Source organism: Neofelis nebulosa, chromosome X (genome assembly GCF_028018385.1).
Source record: "Neofelis nebulosa isolate mNeoNeb1 chromosome X, mNeoNeb1.pri, whole genome shotgun sequence".
Taxonomy (NCBI): domain Eukaryota; kingdom Metazoa; phylum Chordata; class Mammalia; order Carnivora; family Felidae; genus Neofelis; species Neofelis nebulosa.
Window position 1 is genome coordinate 46,370,674 of NC_080800.1, and position 15,138 is coordinate 46,385,811.

Below are 15,138 nucleotides of genomic sequence, written 5' to 3' on the forward strand. Positions count from 1 at the left end.
AACTCTGCTAAGTCAAATGTTGGGGTAAAAAAAAACTCTTGACAATTTATTCTGCAATTTCAAGCGGCTCTCCAAGGAAAAGGTTGTAGAAGCTGACAAGGCTGCCACAGCATGGATTTTTCCACTCTTGCTCTGTGGGGGCTAATGAGCCCTAGCAGTAAAGGCGTATTTGCACACATTAGCCTCCTGGGCTTTGTCTTCCCAACAACAGTGATCCACAATACTCTTACCCCAGGTGATAACACACTCTTCAGTCCTTCTTCCTCCAGGAAGCCTGGGCTTCAGGTATGGGCACACACACACCATGGCTTCCTCATTCCCACCATCTTAGAAGACTCCAACAGAGCTCTAAGCTTCACAGTCCTCACCAGTTTCTCAATTCTTCTACAGAAGAAAGCCAGTTTTGGAGTAGACAGATAAGGGGCTCCTTTTTTGGCAAGAAATTGCCCCTATTTTGACCTTCGGTGAGGAAAAGGATGGGGAAGCTAAGGCGGCCTTTCCCTCCAAACTTGTGGTGTTACAGCAAATACTTGGCACCCAGGAAGAGACAAGCCACACACACTCAGGGAATCAGAAAAGACTGTTTATTGTGCACCGGTGCTGGCCCAGCAGAGTCACCTCCAAAGGCTGGGCCCCAAACCGTGACATCGGCCTCCTTTTATGGCTGGGATGGTAAGGGGTTGAGAGACAAAAGATAAAGGGGAGGGGGCCCTTATCAATGGTGCTACATGGGTAGTTAGTGGAGGCAGGAGGCAAACAAGATTACAGAAGCCAAAAGTATGCAAGGGGATTATCCAGCCTCAGGCATTTGGCTGGCCCCTTTTATCTTGTTTTTACTAGCTTTTCTTCTCAGTGGGGGACATAGACTTAGGTTTTATGCTCTTGCCTTCCCTCACCTGAGGGCCCCTGGTCCAAGCTGACTCACCAGACTCCTCCTCTGTGTCTCCATGGGCAAAGCCTTCCAGCTCTAGGCCACCATGGAGGCTCCTTGACAGAGGACTCCAATATTCTGCTGTTGGTCTTTAGCTCTCCCTTGGCATACAGTTAAGCTCTCATCTGCAAGGTGTCACCAATGACACCTACAAATACATTCTCCTGATCATTTCACTTGGAAGGCAATGCAGCCACAGTTGCTTCTCCGAGTTTCTCTATGTCAGTTCTCCTTTTGCAATAGTATTAGATAACTATGCATCCCATGCTGGCATATTCAACAACAAAACTGAACAGATCTAAAAGGGGTGAAGCCAAGATCATTGGCTTAGTGTAAACACTGGGTAACCAACAGCAGCAGCACAGCACACATCATATGGGAGTGGGGTGGAAGGAGGGTGGAAGAGAAAATAGTCCAAAGAATCAGAAAGGAGCAACACAGGCGAGCAAGAACAGAGGTTGGACAATAGAACCTAAACAAAACAAAATTACTATAGGTCTATAACTATATGCCATGCAACATGGAGAAAATCTTTGGTTGCTAGTAAAATGCTCTCACTGGGACTTTGGTGAATTATTTCAATATTGTATAAAGCCAGCTGCTTTTGGATAAAAAGGTGTATGGTAAAACCAGATCACCAATTCCATGTGGTCTATAAAACAATTTTCTTGCTTGGAACTAATACGAGCAAGATACTGATACTATTACATTGTATAAAACATTCAGTAAGATCACAGATGATGGTGTGTTGAGGAGGATGACAGGCAGTGAAAGAAAAACCAAGTACAGAATAAATATTTGTACCAGACAGGATATATTCCAATCTCTATGATGATGTAAGGAGTCCAATATACTCAGCTGACTGACCTACTCTATAGAATTTAGAAGTTCCTTTAAAGACACTCATACTGATAACATTCTCCTGATCTAAATTTATATTTTCCCTCCTTGGTAGACTCTTCAGAATCCTTTCCCAAGTATATTACCCGAAGGATGAGATACAAATAAGTGAGTAACTCTAGTTCTTTTTTTCATATAACACTCTACTACAGGATATAACCTCATAACCATACTTCCTCGGAGTGGGATCCACTATAGTTTTATGTTTGGAAAAAGTAGGAAATATCAGGACATGGGGAGAACTAAGATTTCCTTGCAAGGTGACCCATCAGCATCCTCAAGCAAGGCAAAAATAACCTCATCACACAAGGGAAGAGGGACTGTTCAGTCTGCCAAGGAAGGTTCATTTGGGTTTGGGGTTGGAAGGGCTTCAATCATCTAAGGCCTCCAATAATACAGCCCTGATAATGAAATGAGACATTGACTCACAAACCTGGTTTAAATAAGAACTTCAACAAAGTCATAGGTTGTTTTTGCTTTGTTTTGTTTTGTTTTGTTTTGTTTTGTTTTGTTTTACCTCCAAGCAGGTAAATGTGAGAGTCAATGTTCCTCTTAAGATTGAAGGAGAGGGGCACCTGGGTGGCTCAGTCAGTTAGGCGTCCAACTTCGGGGCTCAGGTCATGATCTCACATTGTGTGGGTTCAAGCCCCACATAAGGCTCTGTGCTGACAGTGCAGAGCCTGGAGCCTGCTTTGGATTCTGGGTCTCCCTCTCTCTCTGCCCCTCCCATGCTCACACTCTGTCTCTCTCTCTCGCTCTCTCGCTCTCTCCCTCTCAAAAAATAAACATTAAAGGGGCGCCTGGGTGGCTCAGTTGGTTAAGCGGCTGACTTCGGCTCAGGTCACGATCTCACAGTTCATGAGTTCGAGCCCCGCGTCAGGCTCTGTGCTGACAGCTCAGAGCCTGGAGCCTGTTTCAGATTCTGTGTCTCCCTCTCTCTGACCCTCCCCCGTTCATGCTCTGTCTCTCTCTGTCTCAAAAACAAATAAACGTGAAACAAAAATTTTTTTTTTTTTCAACGTTTTTTTTTTTTTTTTTTTTTTTTTATTTTTGGGACAGAGAGAGACAAAGCATGAACGGGGCAGGGGCAGAGAGAGAGGGAGACACAGAATCGGAAACAGGCTCCAGGCTCCGAGCCATCAGCCCAGAGCCTGACGCGGGGCTCGAACTCACGGACCGCGAGATCGTGACCTGGCTGAAGTCGGACGCTTAACCGACTGCGCCACCCAGGCGCCCCGAAACAAAAATTTTTTTAAAAAATAAATAAACATTAGAAACAAATCTTAAAAAAAGATTGGGGAAAACTCAAAAGCATGCACCTTAAAGAAAAGAGCTATTTATTTAAACGGTACTGACAGGGGAAGAAATATTATGAAGGACAGCCAATCACAATTACAGATCTTTTTTGAGTAGAAGGTAAATTTCTCTTGTCCTGACCACCATCTCTGAAGTCCAGGTGTCTTTCAGAATCCTTCATTTGAAATTGCCAGTACAGGGCTGCCTGGGAGGCTCAGTTGGTTAAGCATCTGACTTCGGCTCAGGTCATGATCTTGCAGTTCAAGCCCCATGTTGGGCTCTGTGCTGACAGCTCAGAGCCTGGAGCATGCTTTGGATTCTGTGTCTCCCTCTCTCTCTGGCCCTCCCCTGCTCTCTCTCTCTCTCTCTCTCTCTCTCTCTCTCTTTCTCTCTCTCTCTCTCTGTCTCTCAAAAATAAATAAACATTAAAAAGTTTAAAATTCCCAGTACATGGACAATTTATGAATCACACTAGTTTCTGTTTTTCTGCAGCTATTTTCTACCCTCACCATAATGAGATTTCTCCTACTAAGAGTTAGGAAGTTTTCAAAGCCAAGTATTGAGACAGAATTGGTTATCAACACAAAAAACAGCCAATCTTGAGAAGGTTTAAAGTTATGTGATGGAAAGGAAAATAGTAGAATAGGATTATAAGCAAATGTAATATTTGCAATGAAACTTTGTCTACAGCCATATGCCAATTCACTGTTTACCTTAACATCGACATAAAAGAAATCTGGTGAGGCTGTGAATGCAACTCATCATTGTAAGTAAGAAACCTACAGGGCCAAACTTGCAACCTGTTGTTCAACTACCTCAACCCTCTAGCTGAAATACGGATCTTGAGCTGATAGCTTAAAGATTTACAATGGTTATTTTTCATTAAACTGTTTATACTTCAGTCCTTCAAATTTTCAGACCCTTCCTACTACTGTTCTCCGGCAGCAACAACTTAGTCCCTCTTTCCCTGCCTTGAAATAGAAACTTTCTGTCATGAGTCAGGTATATTAGATGATTATTTGTATTTGTTTTTATTTTTATTTCCTAATATTTATTTATTTTTGAAGAAGAGAGAGAGATAGAGTGTGAGCAGGGGAGGGGCAGAGAGAGAGATGGAGACCCACAATCCAAAAGCAGGCTCCAGGCTCTGAGCTGTCAGCACAGAGCCTCATGCAGGGCTCGAACCCATGTACCGTGAGATCATGACCTGAGCTGAAGTCAGACACTTAGCCAACTGAGCTACCCAGGTGCCCCGAGATGATTATTTAATGAACTATGTAAACACTGCCGCCTCCCCCCCCCCCCCCCCCCCCGTCCTGCCGGGGCTGAAAAATTATCATCCCTAAATACTAACTGGATTGTTGGATTGTTATTGCTTTCAATCCCAATTAGGCCAGATAATCAAGCCCAGATTTCCCACCACACACCACCATGTCTGTAAATGACAGGTACCTACTTTTCACACATTGTACTAAAGTCTCAAACAGTTTAGGCCCTTGGTTGCAGCCAAGGTTAGCTTTGCAAAAAACAAATTTATCAGAGGAAAAATTGAGTAGTTCACAGAATCCACAGAAAATTTAGAGAACCAGAGTCAGAAAATGGGTAGGAACCAAGGGAAGTCAGTCAGTCAGAACTCCATCTGGAATCACACCACAGAGACAGTCTTGGGTGGGTGCTGGTACTCAACACTGAACAACATAAATGGCATTGTCACTGGATTCCTAAAGAAGCACATGATAGCATGATAAAGGGAAAAGGAAAAAAGACAATGGATCAAGGCAGCATCAGATAAGTGCAGAAGCACACCCATGAACACACATTGCTGCTGTAGAAAAAGACAATAGAAAATTGGGCATTGACAGAGATAATGATCAAAACCCCTTACCACTCATCAGATTTTCTTCTTATAACCTCAGGATTCCACGAGTTTGCTTAGGGTCAAGCAGCTAATGTAAAGCTGAACCAAAGTAAACTACACTGACAATTTCCAGCATTGTATAGAAAGCTACTGACGACAATGAACTTACTCTGAGCAGGTCCCAACCCATCTTCTTCATGTATTTTGAAGAGATGGCCTCCGGGCATTGGTCTAATACCTTCTAAACTAGTGACCTTCAAACTTTTCTATTGCAATGCATGAAAAATATGCATTTTTAAATATAATTCAGTAGGCACTAAAATGTATGTGTGTGGGGCACCTGGAAGACTCAGTCGGTCAAGCATCTGACTTCGGCTCAGGTCATGATCTCACCATTCCTGAGTTTGGGTCCCGCGTCAGGCTCTGTGCTGACAACCCAGAGCCTGGAGCCTGTTTCAGATTCTGTGTCTCCCTCCTTCTCTCTCTCTCTCTCTGCCCCTCCCCTGCTTGCACTCTGTCGCTCTCAATCTGAAAAATAAATATATAAAAAATACATACATACATCATACATACATACATACATAAAGTGTGTGTGTGTGTGTGTGTGTGTGTGTGTGTGTGTGGTCTATGGGTACATTCTATATGCAGGACACTGATATTTTCTGTTTTATTTTATCACATTTCTTTAAAATGCTGCTTGTGGCTGGCCCACAACATTAATCTCATGACCCACTATGGATTACAAACCACCATATGGAAACCATTAGTCTTTTTACAGAAAATTCCCAATGACTACTACATGCTGTTATAGAAGTACGTGCAAATACATGTGAGAACCCCCATTTTGTCCTCATCCTTGGGAATTCAGTGTTTTCAGACACAAAGGACATCTTTGATATGAGCCACGGGGCTACAAAAATGTGTAGTTGCTGATGAAATATAAGTTCCACTAGCAAAGTTTCCCATTAAATTTCAGAAATGGGGTTTAAGGAGTGCACGCCTCATGTTGAGCACTGGGTGATGTGTGAAATTGTTGAATCACGATATTGTACACCTGAAACTAATATAACACTGTATATTAACTAATTGGAATTAAAATGAAAAATTCAGATAACATCGTCTGTTTTGTATACTGCAACTGTCGTTTGGTACAGATGGGAGGCAACTCACAAGAAAAGAGTACATATGATTTCTTGGATGGTTGGTATCCTGTGCAGAGCTGTGCTTGGGCTAGGGTACAGCTGAATGCCATACTTTGTGGGGTTTAGCCAAGGGGCCCCATTTCCCTACTGTGTTCCCATTTCATGAGGGAAGTGTGAGGTTTGCATTACACATGGTGGAGAATAAATACTGTGACATTAAGCATCACGCAGGTTAAGCTTAGATGTCAGCACTTCAGGGGCCTCTGGGAAATGCCACTCCCAGAGTCTGTGAACATTGAGCTTCAGTCCTGTAGGGATTTAAGCTTGTTCTCAGATTCTCTTGGTTGGATGAAAGGAAGCCTCTGGTCTTATGGGAAGTTGCCGCCCTTCTCTAGAAAGAGGGGCTGCTGTCAGTTCCAGCTGTGGCTCCTTGTTCAGCAGCCACAGACAGTTCCTGAGTCACCTAAGAGGACATTTTTCTTCTCTCTACAATGTCTTTTATACTTTCTGCTGTGTCCAGTATTTCACAAAAGCTACCTTACAACTTACCTCCATCCAAGTCCAAATATGGGCTTATAAATCCATTCAGTTGACCACGGCTTAAATTCCACAGGAGCAAACAGGAAGTTAAATATTGGCATCAGGTTGGAGCCTACGCCTTGAAGTTGGAGGGGAGCAATTTAGAAATCAACAAAACTCAGGTTCTCATGACCCATAGCCACCCAGGCATTGGATGACATTAATTTTGTCGTCTGCTAATTAGGCGTTAGAATGAGAAGTCACTGTCTCTCACTCTTTTTAAATCACTTCCTGAGGCCGCTGCAATAGGAATAAGGATTAGGAGAGTAAGAAAGTAAAATTTGGTAATGATAGTGCCTGCTGAGAAAAAAAATTACACATATATGCATATATATTAAAGAATGGGGATTATGACTGCTCTCACTTAAAAAAGAACCACAACTGTTTTAAACTGCTTCACACACATGCGCGCGGGCATGCAAACACACACACACACACACACACACACACACACACACATGCACACCCCTTTCCCAATTCAAGGTATTTCTTTAAGTTAAGCCCAGTTGGATGGAATATATGAGTCACCTTAAAAATACATTCTAATTTAGTTACAAAAAGCTATTTGCTGGTCAATGTCCTCTTCCTCTCCTTCCTTTCCATAGACTACCTGAAACATTCAACTGACATGTTATATGGAAGCAAATAAGAAAGGAAATCATGCACACAACCTACTATGTATATAATGAGAGTTTATTATTCTATGGGCTTTATCAACATAACTTTGCTATCAAAATCATCTCTTGCCTAGGAAGACAAAAGTTGAAAATAACATTACTGTCCCTTCCAGGAACTAACTGAAAGATCCATCAACTCTTCAGTAAAAAGTGCCAAATGACATTTTTCAACCATAAGGAATTTGAAACTTTCGACTTAATATTCTTGCCTTGCTGTGTCCACCAAACCTACACCATTTTAGCCCTATTTTTACTCAGTCTTCATCACAACCTCCCCCAACGTTGAAAGAATTGTTCTACTCCGACTTCACAATTTGAATACATATCTCTCCTGTCCGGCCACCTCAAAGACTCTGCTAAGACCCTGTCCAGGTAGTGTTTTCCCTGACAGAGTTATCCAGTAAAGTCAGCTTTATTATCAAGTTGTTTGATTTTTGGAAAGCACAGTACATGACAAGCATAGTCACCATTACTGAACGTAACGAACCAGTGGACTGAGCTTAAACCCCAGGACCAATATGGATAGAAACTTCTGAAATGTGCACTGATTGAAGGACCACAGGTACTTAGAGAAATCAGTTACCAAACCACAGGTTTAAATGTGCAGTAACACAAGCAAAAAAGGTAAAGAAAACAGTTGTTAATGTATTTATTATACAGAGGAGAGCAAATTCACTCAAGTATGACAGCAAACCCAGAAGCATGGAAGGGAATGATTGATCAAAGCATGTATAAAAATAGTATTAAAGTACTTAGTATCTATTTTTGTTACAGATATCTTTCTGAGAAACATTCAGCACTAACGGTGACTTGTAACTGTCTGTCCCCAAAGTATCTGGTTGCAAAAGAGAGCTCGGGCAGGAGGAAAAAGGCCACTCTTCAAGCACCATGTCGGGAACTCTGCGGACACTGCCTTCCCACGCCTTGGCTGCAGGCGTGGGAAGAAGTCCACGAACATTGCATACACCCACGTCAGTACGCATACACCCAGTCAGTACGCACATATCCACGTCAGTACGCACACACGTTGCACCAGGCCTTTCCTGCGCATGCCCATTGTTAAGAAAGACCGTTGCTGAGCACGCGCCCTGCTGCCCACGCGTCCTGTGAGCAGAGCTGAGGAAGAAGCGGTGGTGTGGGCGGTGTCGTGATCTTTCTGGCTGCCTGCCCTCAACCGGTAGGTCCACAAATCAGTCCTTCCAGGACTTTAAGTGTGAGTGACTGTGAGGAGAGTGCCAGTGGGCCTCGGGCGGGTCGGGACGGTAGATCTGTGGCCTCGGAGGAGGAAGTTGCTAGGAGTTAGCGTTCTTCTCCTCACAGGCGTCGCGGCCGCCATGGCCCTCGTCCTCGTGGCGGTGGCACGGGGACAAGTGAGGACAGCTGGCGGCCGAGGACGGGGGAGGTGAAGACAGGGTGGGTCTTGGGGGCGTTCTTTGAGGTATCTGAGTCCTGCAAGCACCTGGAACTGCCGGCGGAGCACTGAAGCCAGAGTCCTCAGTGGGACCCTGGGTGGGAGGCGGGCCAGGCGGTACAGAACAGGTCTGGAACGGGTGCCTGTGGGCGGGGGTGGGGAGCGGTCAGTAGGTTAAGTGGCTGACGCTGGATCTCAGGTCAGGTCTAGATCTCAGGGTGGTGAGTTCGAGCCCCACCTGGGCTCCAGGATGGCCGTGAAGTCTACTTAAAACAAAAAACAAAAAACGGTGTGTGGGGCTGGAAACGGGGAACGGTGTGGGGTTGGAGCTGCGTCCCGGAGATTTGTATCGCACTGTGCAGGGTGTCAAGGGAGGAGCCGGCTCACTGGTCAGTATCGAAACTAGACACCTTGAGCCCTGGTGGTGGGAAGACAGCCATAGGCAGTACGCAAACGATTAAGACTTCTCTGTGTTCCAAGGAAACCTTATTTAAGAGGCAAAATGGGCCCAGTAACTGGGAATGTGGAAACAGTAGCGACTCAGGTTTAAATATCCAGCATTGTTTTCTCACATGCCTTTATGATGGGGAATCTAGCTGTGAAACTAAGCCTCGCGTTTTCTCCTGTCCTTAAGGTGATTTGACTGCCAGTTTGGCCGATGTGAATGATCTTGCAGCCCGTTTATTTGGTGTGACCACAGCATGTACACTATCCTTACGCAAGGTTGATTTTGAAAGTATTTTCAAAGTAAAAAAAAATTAAAATGTTACGCCTTGGAGGTGGTGTACCTAGCCTTTAGAATACATTTTCCAAATACTGATATTCTACTTTCAGGGTGAAAAATGAGTGGGCGTGTGAGAACAAGGTCTAAATCTAAACAAAGAAAGGATGATGGCAAGGCTAACCAGCCAGCTGCACCTGTGGCTGTGAGTACTTCAGCAATTGATGTTCTATACCATCAGTTTATTTCTCTGAAAATTTTGTTGACCTACCAACGTACAGATACAGTGATAAAAGTTTCTTTGCTGGGAAGGGGCAGGAAACATTGAACCAGAAGGATTCCATACTTGTGTTCCCTGGGTAAATATACCCTATGACTCCTTTGTCATGCTTACTAACAACAAGTTGTACGTATCCATCCCAGCATAGTTTAAAATAGCCTCCAGAGTGCTTGTGGGTACCTCTTCCGGGTAGCCACTCTGTGGGAAGAGTAACTCTTTTTTAATTTAAATTTTACTTAGCGTACAGTGCAATATTGGCTTCAGGAGTAGACTTCAGTGATTCATCACTTACGTACAACACCCAGCGCTCATCACAAGTGCCCTCCTTATCACCTGTCACCCATCTGTGCCATCCTCCACCCCCACCTACCTCCATCAAGCCTCACTTTGTTCTCTATCCTTAAGAGTCTCTTGTGATTTGTTTCCCCCTCTCCTTTATTGTTACTTCCCTCCCCATATGTTCCTCTGTTTTATTATTAAATTCCACATATGAGTGAAATCATAGGGTACTTGTTTTTCTCTGATTGACTTCTTTCACTTAGCATAATACATTCTAGCCCCATCCACATTGTTGCAAATGGCAAGATTTTAATACCTTTTGATGACTAATATTCCATTATATGTATGTGTATATAAATGGCCATATAACTTTTAGGAATACAATATAGAACTATATTTTATAAGTGTTTTTATACTTATTTATTATTTGATATAAAATGCGTAACATAGGTTTATATTATTGGCATGCATTAATGCAACTTTTTGTTCACACACACACGCACACCCTAGGCCCAGCAGCCCAGTGATGAGCAGCCTCAACAAAGGGAGGCACCCACTGAGTGTCAGGATATTATGCCGGAGCGAGAGAAAGCAGTTGAAGAAGCACCTCTGGATGAAGGTGAAGGGAAAGGGAAAAAGAATGCTTATGGGGGCACAGGGTATATTTTTGCATCACGCATTATGACGTAACAGGACAAAACAAAACCTTAGAAGAGAATCTCAGCCATTTCCTGAAAATTGTTTCAAAATGTGAATAGAGTATAGTTTACAGCTGTATTCACTCTAACGAATTTCCCCTTTTTCTTCAAGATTTAATCTGCTTGAACAGGCAGTCTGTTCTAAATCAGAGGAAACTGTTTACTACAAAAGTATACATTTTTTCACTAGTTGAATGTGTTCTTCTTAGAACATTTTTGCGTGGCCTTTTCCTTCCCTGCATCAAAAGTGTAAGCTGGTTTTAACAGTGTGTGCAGAGTGCCGAGTCAGCATATCTTATAACATCAGGAATAAAGAAGATTTGCATAGGGATGGTAGCCTCATTTTATAAATAAGAAAACTAAGGTTCAGGGATTGTGGCTTGCCAAAGACTGCTTGACACATGGAGACATAACTCAGATTTCATTACACGGTTTTTGTACTTCCTACCATCTGTGTTGTTATACCAAAATGTGAGTGCTTTTGTATAAAATGCATTAAGACTCAAATGTGTCTGTACTGTAAAATAGCGTAGTACAGGCACAGGAATAAATGAAGTTCAGTGGAGCAAGAGATAGACTCCAGAAAAAGGCTCGAGGAATGACAGCCACCATTTCCTTTGCTTAATCATTTGATATGGTACACTTGGGAAACGCTGTATAATTTGGGAGACTGGCATATAGGTAAACTATATTAGTGTGATTTTTAAGTGGCTTTAGGAGGTGTTTAACAACTTATGATTAGGAAAATCAAAAGTATCTTAAAAGGATCATGAAACGGAAATTACCAGCTTCCAAAGAAAGTATTTTCATCAAATACTTGTATGGAATTATTGACATCATTCAGGCCATGGATTATTTCAGGAATTCGCTGGTGAGAGGTTTCTACGATAGGACTGATGACAAAGTCCATTAATTTCTTTCCACCCTGCTCCCTTTATTCTCACTGTAAGACAGAAGTTTGACTATAAGTCACTAATATTTTGCTGTTATTTTTGATACTTGGTTCTCTGCATGATTCATTTATCATAAGTTATAGAGAGAGACTTTGCCCCTAAATCTAACTAGTTAAATTTCACAAAATAGCTTTCAGGTTGCTCCAATAGGAGATGTATGTCACTAGTGTAGGATTTGTCATAGGCCCACAAATGCACTCAGCTAATTGTTCAGGAAATTAAATTTTAATTTTCATTAAAATCCTATCCATGGAGCAGGGTGCCTGGGTGGTTCACTCAGTCAGGTGTCACACTCTAGATTTTGCCTCAGGTCATGATATCAGGGTTCGTGAGCTTGAGCCCCGCATCCAGCTGTGCACTTAGGAGTGCAGAGCCTGTTTGTGATACTCTTCATTCTCCCTCTGTGTGCCCCTCCCCTGATCATTCTCTCTCTAAATAAATAAATAAACTTAAAAAAAATCCTGTGCATGGTGTACATTTAAGATTTCTTAGCTGATGCTCTCTATTCTTAGTACACTGTGGTAATATAATGCAAATGTAGATTTAGTGTGGTTTCTCTTTAGATTGTTATTTGAAATAAGGTTTCATATTACAGGAAAACAAAGATGGGAAGTCCATCTTTCCATCGCTTTTTTTGTTACCCTAAGTCTACAGGCTTGTATTTCATATAATGGCAAGAATACATATTATCACTTCTTTCTTTATATTTTATGTTTACTCCTTAAGTTGATTATCTTTTTTTTTTTTTTTTTTTTTTTGGTAAGGCCCTGACCTGGAATCTGGTATCCAGGAACTGCCTGTGCCAAAGAGTGGGGGCAAAAGTGAAGATGACAGTGATGTGAAGGGGGCGGATGTCCCAACACTGGAGCCCGTGAAGATGCCTGAAGCAGATATGTTATCCATTGAGAATGCAAAGTATGCAGATATTTTCCTGAATATTATATCTTTACTTATGTAGATATGACTTTATTGATACTTTAATGACAGAGTTTACACATAAAGGTAACTTTCATAAGTAGTTCAGACCCGAATTTCCTGACTGCCTGACTTATACCCTATCAGATGTAGACTTAAATTGGGTCAGAGCCTTCTTAAATAATAAAAAATGAAACCATTTCCTTTTTTATAAAGTGTAAATACTGGGGCGCCTGGGTGGCTCAGTCAGTTAAGCATCTGACTCTTGATTTGGCTCAGGTCATGGACTCACAGTTTGTGAGATTGAGCCCCACGTTGGGCTCTGTGCGGACAGCATGGAGCCTGCTTGGGACTCTCTCTCTTCCTCTCTCTCTGTCCCTCTCCCATTTGTGCTGTCTCTCTCTCTCACTCTCTCAAAATAAGGAAATAAACTTTAAAAAATAAATAAAATACACTGTAAATACTTTAACTGATGGCTACTTAAATTCAGAATCTTCTATAATTTCCTCTTTTAAAAACCACAAAATGGATTTGGAGTAAATACCAGTTTGTATGAAATATGCTGAGGCACTGAAGTAGGTTCTAATACCAGCTCTAACATAAGCTGTGTGATTCTGGGAGGATCCCTTCACTTCTGAATGCATCTTGGCTCATATATTTAGTGATTTCAAACCAGATATATTGCAGTCAGTTTTTATTGCTGATTTTTGCATTCTGTGGTCCTATTGGATAATATACATGGAATACAAAAATCTTCCATTTTGTATGATTTATTTGTCATCAGATAACATCTTTGGTCAAATTTTAACATCTGAGTTGAGATTTCATTGCTACTGAGAACCAGAAAACACACTGCTTGATGTTGGCTTTTCTCTATGGAGACCTGGATACCTGTTCTTAAATTTTGTCAGACTCTAAATTATTGTGGCTCTTACAGAACACGTGCATTTTGAAACCTTTCCCCAATGAAGGCTCAAATGACTGAGTGATAAAATGGCAAGAGATAGTCTAGTTTCTAGTTTCTGCACTCTCCCTACATCAAGTAGGGTGCAAGCATGGGTGTCATATGTAAGCGATGAATCCCTAAATTCTACTCCTGAAACCAGTGCGACACTAGATGTTAACTAACTTGAATCTAAACACAAAGATAAAAAAATGAAACTACCTTTTAATAGGTTTATTTCATTTTATCTGTTCTGAACCTGAAGTGTTTTTTTTCTTTTCTTGTACCTACAGAAAGTGTGGTGTGTTCCAAAAATGTTGGTAAAGCATACGCTTGGAATTCTATCTTATAAAATAAAAACTATAGTGTCCTCTGTATATCATTAATTTAATGTAAATAAATTCTGCTGAGTAATGTTTCCAACTCTGTGTCTGTCTTACAGGTGAAGGACAACCGAAAGTGTAAGCAAGAAGAAGCTGAAACCATGCAAACTGCTCTCATGTAGGAAGGACACTTCACTGTTAAAAATCCCTCAATAAAATCTTACAACTTTCTCCAAAGACTCTTTTCAACCCTGTGTTAAACTTACTCTAAGTATTAGATGCTATTGAAAATTGTGTCATTTTTTGAAATTTTGTATTCTGATTGAGCTGGTAAGTGCAGATATATCTGTACATCAATACTCTCTCCAGAAGCCTTGCTACATAGGATTTAATGCCAGAGGTGTATGTCAACATCCATTATGAGCTTCCACATACACAATTCTATCATCTTTGAATACTAACAGTTTGTGTCTGCTGTTTTAAACATTACCCCCCCCTCTTTGTTTTCTCATTTCACAATATTGGACAGACCCACCCAGTACAGTGTTGGGAAGTATTGGTAAATAATGGACATCCTTGTCTTATTTCTGGTAGGAATTAGAAAATTTTTAGCATTTGACTATATTTACTGTGACATAAAAGAAGTTCCATTCTTAGGTTAGTTTCCTAACAACATTTCTATTGAATATATGTTGACTTTCATCAAGCACTTGTAGAACGTTTATTGAGATGGTTGTAGCAGTTTTCTTCCATTAATCTGTTAACGTAATGAATTTCGTACATATTTTCGTATGTTTAATTTTTTTTAATGTTTATTTAGTTTTGAGAGAGAGACAGACAGACAGAGCGTCGGCCAAGAAGTTGCAGGGACACAGTGAGACACAGAATCTGGAGCAGGCTCCAGGCTCTGAGCTGTCAGCACAGAGTCTGACGTGGGGTTCAAACCCACAAACCGTGAGACCATGACCTGAGTTGAAGTCTGGCGCTTAACCGACTGAACCACTTAGGCGCCCTAATGTTTTCCTATGTTTAAGTCAACCATATGCTACTGGGAGGGAATGTTCATGATCTATGATCTTTCTGAATAACCTACATCATATTAATTAGGTTAGAATTTGTATTAATATCTTCATGAGTGACATTAGCATCTACTTTTATTTCGTATACACTCTTGGATTTTAGTATCATGGATATACTGGCTTCATAAAATTTATTGGCATGTAAGACCTCTT

General features: G+C 41.6%; 1 protein-coding gene across 3 annotated transcripts in view; it reads left to right on the top strand.

The window, feature by feature from the left end:
* Nucleotides 1–14,137, top strand: part of LOC131502008 (P antigen family member 3-like) — a 186,318-nt gene extending 172,181 nt beyond the window's left edge. Inside the window, exons 2-6 of one of the 3 annotated variants that reach the window (XM_058712624.1) lie at nt 8,512–8,560; nt 9,629–9,720; nt 10,585–10,693; nt 12,490–12,640; nt 14,026–14,137. In XM_058712624.1, coding sequence (XP_058568607.1) covers nt 9,637–9,720; nt 10,585–10,693; nt 12,490–12,640; nt 14,026–14,029 — 348 coding nt within the window. In that variant the 5' untranslated portion in view covers nt 8,512–8,560; nt 9,629–9,636 and the 3' untranslated portion in view covers nt 14,030–14,137. Of the gene's footprint in view, nt 1–8,441; nt 8,561–9,497; nt 9,518–9,628; nt 9,721–10,584; nt 10,694–12,489; nt 12,641–14,025 lie in introns of those variants that run through there. The other 2 variants (XM_058712623.1, XM_058712625.1) reach the window with 2 other exon arrangements.
* The last annotated feature ends 1,001 nt before the right edge of the window (nt 14,138–15,138 follow it).